The 5,034-nt window shown below is 51.0% G+C and overlaps 1 protein-coding gene across 3 annotated transcripts in view; it reads left to right on the forward strand.

Moving 5' to 3' along the window:
* The first annotated feature begins 1,817 nt into the window (after positions 1-1,817).
* The window catches only part of DTX2 (deltex E3 ubiquitin ligase 2), a 32,693-nt gene continuing 29,476 nt past the window's right edge, over positions 1,818-5,034 (forward strand). For 2 of the 3 annotated variants that reach the window (XM_017743043.1, XM_017743045.1), the window contains exons 1-2: positions 1,818-2,105; positions 4,348-4,731. In XM_017743043.1, coding sequence (XP_017598532.1) covers positions 4,425-4,731 — 307 coding nt within the window. In that variant the 5' untranslated portion in view covers positions 1,818-2,105; positions 4,348-4,424. Of the gene's footprint in view, positions 2,308-4,347; positions 4,732-5,034 lie in introns of all 3 variants that reach the window. The other variant, XM_017743044.1, reaches the window with a different exon arrangement.

Below are 5,034 nucleotides of genomic sequence, written 5' to 3' on the forward strand. Positions count from 1 at the left end.
CGGAGCTCCAGGAGCTCCTGCCGCGAGCCGAAGCCGTTGGGGAGCTGGAGGGGCCCTCCAGATCGTGCCAGGTTCGCCCCTCACACATCAGTGGTCTCCCCACAAATAAATAACCCGCCTCGGTGCCCGGAAGGACCTAGGAATGGTCTGGTTGGACACAAGGTGTGGTGTGATCCCGTGCCCAGGTGGAGTCCTGTGTCTGGGTGTACCTGCCCTCTTCTCGCTGCCTCAGCTTTCCTATTCACCCGTGCCCGAAACCAGCCCTCGGCTTAACTGACAGGCAAAAGCTTTGTTCCGCCTCAGTTGCGGTCTCTTTTTCCCCCTCCGAGGGGAACTCGCTTAAAGCTTGTTTTGAATGGAAGCAGTCCAGTTTTGGAGCAGCCGGGTTTATTTCTTCTGTTGTTTTGGCTGTCAACCCAGCCACCTTGTGCCGTGAGGATCAGCAGAGGCTGGGAGAGGGCAGGACTGGGATGGAGCTGCGTGCTTGGAGTTATTACCCTGACCCCCCTCTCTACTGCCGGGCACTGTTCTTTCTCTTTGGTTGCTGCTAATCGGTGCTGGGTGCTTGTGTAAGGAAAGGTGTGTTCGGGTATGAGTTACCTGGCAAGAGCTTCCGACCCTGTTGCATCAGGTTCTGCTGTGCCCAGAAGTGCAGCTCAGCTGGGGCGGGGAGCTGTGGGGGCCCTGGCTGGGTGGTTTGGGGTCGGGGCGGGGAGCACAGGGCACCGGCAGTGCTGCTCCAGTCGTGCCCCCTGCATAGGGTCATGTCTTACGGCAGCCCTGTGGCCTCCCTGTGCTTTATGTGCTCCCCTAATCCCTGTGTAATCTCTTCCTATGGGATCTTTGTTGCCCTCCCAGTCCTGTCTCTCAAAGTGGTGTAGTGACGCTTAACAAATCCCTCCTGGGCACTCTCTTTTCTGAACAACCTGCTGAGAAGTCTCTATTTTACTAATCTGGTGATTTTTGTTTTTAATTCAGCCCAGCTCAAGAGCTCCCAAGGCTCTTTTTCTTTTCCAGGTGCAAGCTCGCATTTCATGAAAACTTTTATCAGCTCTGGCAATTCAAGTTCAGAACCTTAAAAAAGGAGTTGGCATTTTTAGAAATCATCTCAGACCCATGAATTTTAAGATCCTGCATTTAAAGTGAGAGAAAATTCTCCTTTCTGGAAGTAGAACAGAGAATTAAACACAGCTTTCAAAGGTTTTAATTCCCATTTTCAAGCTTTCTCACCACCATTTGCTGGAGCTTGAGGAGCAGGGAATGCAACTGTTGGAAAACACGTCTGAAATGCACTCAGTTCTTTTCCTGTCCAAGTCCCCAATTAAAGCCATGTGGACAAATGTTTCAGAGGTTGTGCTGGGTGTAAAGTTCCAACCAAACAGATCCAAACTCAAGCTCTGAGCCCACGTTACCAAATATCTTCAAAGTGAAGGGCTTCTGGCTGGAATATTTAAGTCTGCACTTGAATTAGCCAGGGTTTTGTTTTCACTGGGGGAAGGGTGGCTCAGAGGATTTCTGACTGGAGCCACGACTGTTTGGTGAATATGAGCTTTTAGGGTTGGTGTGAATTTCAGCTTTTCAAGGTATTTTTAAAGCTTGAGGTGAAGTGTTGAAGTCCATGGGATTTGAGTAGAGATGTGAGCTGGGATGTGTAACACATCCCAAACTATGTCCCACTCTTCCCCAAACCCTTTCTGCCGTGGTGTAACGCTGAACACTGTACAAGCAGCTCCAGTATTGAATTTCTCAGCTTTTAATATTTGTGTGCTGCTGACTTCTCAAAGAGAAGTCAGGAACTGCAACTTGAGGCTTTTTCTTTGTCATTTGCCATAACTCCAGGACTTGTGTAATTCTGGCCTACTGATGCTCTCCTGCATTCCTCGCTTCCCAATCCATGCAAACAATTGCTGGCTCCAGCAGCGTTCAGCAAGAACTGGAAGGAGGCTGAAATACACCCCTTGCTCCTCCTTTGGAACAGCAGTCCCAGCGCAGGAAATATTTTTCCACTCTGATGGGGAAGTGAATGTTGGAGCACGCGACACTCACGTGCAGCCAGCCCGGGTACCTTCACGTGTGGTCCAGGATTCACAGCATCGCACGCCGGGGTGAGGGATAGGCTTTTGTCACCCAGCTGATACCCCAGCAAGTGTGAGGTGGCACGGGAAGGAGGTGGCTTTTGTGCTGCGGTGTCTTCTTGTTTGCATTTCCTGCTGCTGTTTCAGAAAGGAAGGAAAACGAATCGCTGACTCCCTCCTCACAGCCTCCCTCTTCTCCTCTGCTCTGCTTGTGGCTGCAGATGAATATTTGGTAACAACTTCGGGGGGAAAAAAACTGTTGGTTTGGGGTTCAGAGCACCTAGTGCAGGTGGGTGGGACAGAAAATGCCACAGCCTGGCTTTGGCTTCGAGTCGAGCACGGACAATGCTGGTGGTCCTTGAGGTGGAGAAGTGTTGGTGTGAAACCTGCCATAAAAAGAACTGGCAGAGGCAGGTGTTGTATTTGATACCTTAAGTCTTAATTTGCTGTTTTGAGCAGTAAAATAACTGTCCTTGGTGTGTTAGGGGAGAATGTATTACAAGGAAAAGATTAGTAGCAGGGACCAGGGTAGGATCTTGGCGATCCAGAGCGGTTTGTCACCAAGACCAGTTGAGCTGGGGGTGTTGTGTAAAAATCTCAGAGCAGCTCATAAACTAATTTACACTGAATTCCTGGGGAAAGTGTTGCTTTCCTCTTATAAATGCAGACGTGTGGGTGTGTCTGTTCTGCGCTCGCTCTTCTTCTCTGTCTTTTTTAAGCTATCAAGCCACACGGGCATGATGGATGGGACACTCCACAGAGCGTGGGATCTTCCCCCATCCGGCAGGAATGTCATTCTCTGTGCAGATGGCATCCTCCAGTGGAAGCCACCCACTGCTGCTCTGCCTCTTGGGAGACCTGAACTTTTCTATTGGATGGGAAGGAAGCTCGCAGCTCCCTGCTGACTGCTGAGAGTTAAGCGAGCAATCAGTGACGTGAGACCTCAGGAGGGAGAAGGCGAATTTATTTTAAAACAAAATGAGTTTCACTCATTCACAGCCAAACCCACCTACACACGAGCACCAACGTGGGGATCTCCAAGTGGTTGTCCAGCATTTGGACAGATGTGTGTCCAGATGGTTTGGACAGGATTTCTTGGAATGACACAACAGACAAGAATGTCAAATATCAGACCTCTGGTGTCTCTTGGTGATCATGTGATGCCTTTGGATCTCCTCTTTTTACATCCCTTGGGGGCTGAGAGTTGTGATCTGTTCTTGTTGGAATTTATTCACTGGCCTTTGTGTCTTTGTCTGGTGTCTTTGGGCTCCTACCCCTTCTCCATTCTTCCCTAAATCGTCTCTTAAGGGCTTGAGTCTCTGATGCAGATTATCCCTTGTTTCAAGATGTTCCTTGTTTTCCAACCTGAGAAGCTGCAGATAGGTGTGCTTTGATCTTAAAGACCTACTAAATCACTGCCCTCTGCACAGGCAGTTGATTGTGCCCTGTGTTCCTCCTGGTTCTCTTGTACTCCTTCCCATCTGTTTTTTGCTGGGATTACACTCAACTAAATAAGTATGTGTACTGTGATTTGCAAACTGCATTAAGAATTGTCTTCTGGCTTTGTTTGCATGTATAATGCTGCACAGAAGGAGTCACAGACTGATCCTGGGCCAGAACTAAGTGGTCAGAAGCCTGAAAGGAGCTGATGGTGTAGCTCTGGAGCTCAGATCAGTGTGAAGAGTTTGGGAACCACTTGTCAGTAACTAAGTCATTACTGTGAATGAGTGTTTGGCCATCATTTGGGAGCTCACATTGGGGTGGTCAGTGTAATGCTGCCAGGAGCAGTGCTGAGCATGGGGAAGGGGCAGAATGGCAGCTTGCCTTGGCACACTCCTGGCTAGTGAATGTCTGTCTGAACTCATGCCAAGGCTTACAGGTCTGCCTGACACAGATCAGCAGTGGCTCAGGGATGGTTTGGTACAGATCTGTGGTGGCTCAGGGATGGTTTGGTACAGATCTGTGGTGACTCAGGTGGTGTTTGGTGCCACAAACCACAGGAAGCAAAGTCTCAGTGAAGAGTGTTTGCTCTCAATTAGCAGGAGAAGTTGCCAGCATTGGCAGGGAGTGAGTGGTGGTACCTTACTCACCCTCAGCTACAGGGTATTGAGGCCAGTCTACTTCTCTGGAGTCTCTTAAATCCAGAGTGAATGTCCTCTGTGAAGGACAGACAGAGCTTGTTTCCCTCTCAGATGGCTTGTGTGATATGGGTGCAGGTTGGGGGAATTTAGGACATCATTCTCAGCTCCCTGTGCTCTGTTTCTTGTTGCAGGTCCCCAGGAGAAAATGGTGTAAGGCCAGTGCAGCTGCCACTTCCAATCGCGGCGTTTCCAGACCTCAGGGAGGAACATGGCAGCAGCTCAGGGATCGGGAAGCAGTTCAGCCGGGCCATCCGGACTGCCCAGTTCTGCCCCGGGGCACAGCAGCAGCTCCACGGCAGTGGCTGTGTGGGAATGGCAGGATGAATTTGGCAGGTGGAGGCCGTACCGAGGCAATGTCTGCAGCTACATCGAGCAGATTATCCAAGCCTCTCAGCAGAAGGGCCGGCGCTCGGGGTCGGGGCTGGTCAGCAGCATCCCTTTGGGACGTGCGGATCCCGCCTTGGCTCCCTATGTCATCGACATTCCAAGCTTGACACAATTCCGGCAGGATACAGGTAAGGGAGCTTCCCCACCCGTTTTGCTGGTGTCCTTGGGGATAAGCAGGGCCTCATTCTGTGTGTAAGAGCCCTGCAAAGCTCTGCTGTTTGCTGCCGTGCTGGGCAGCTCTGTGAGCACATCTGCTGCTCTCCTGATGCTGTCTGCTGCCCAGTGTGGAAAAATCTGTGGAGCTGGATGCAGGCAGACAGCTGTGATGTCTTCAGGAGCACCATCATGGGACCCCTGGAGCTCACAGCCTGTGAGCCAGAGCTCTGAGAGCTGGAAACTGCCACCCCCCCCCCCCCCCTGCCGCACCGCGC

Source organism: Corvus brachyrhynchos, unplaced genomic scaffold (assembly GCF_000691975.1).
Source record: "Corvus brachyrhynchos isolate BGI_N302 unplaced genomic scaffold, ASM69197v1 scaffold99, whole genome shotgun sequence".
In the NCBI taxonomy this organism is placed as follows: Eukaryota; Metazoa; Chordata; class Aves; order Passeriformes; family Corvidae; genus Corvus; species Corvus brachyrhynchos.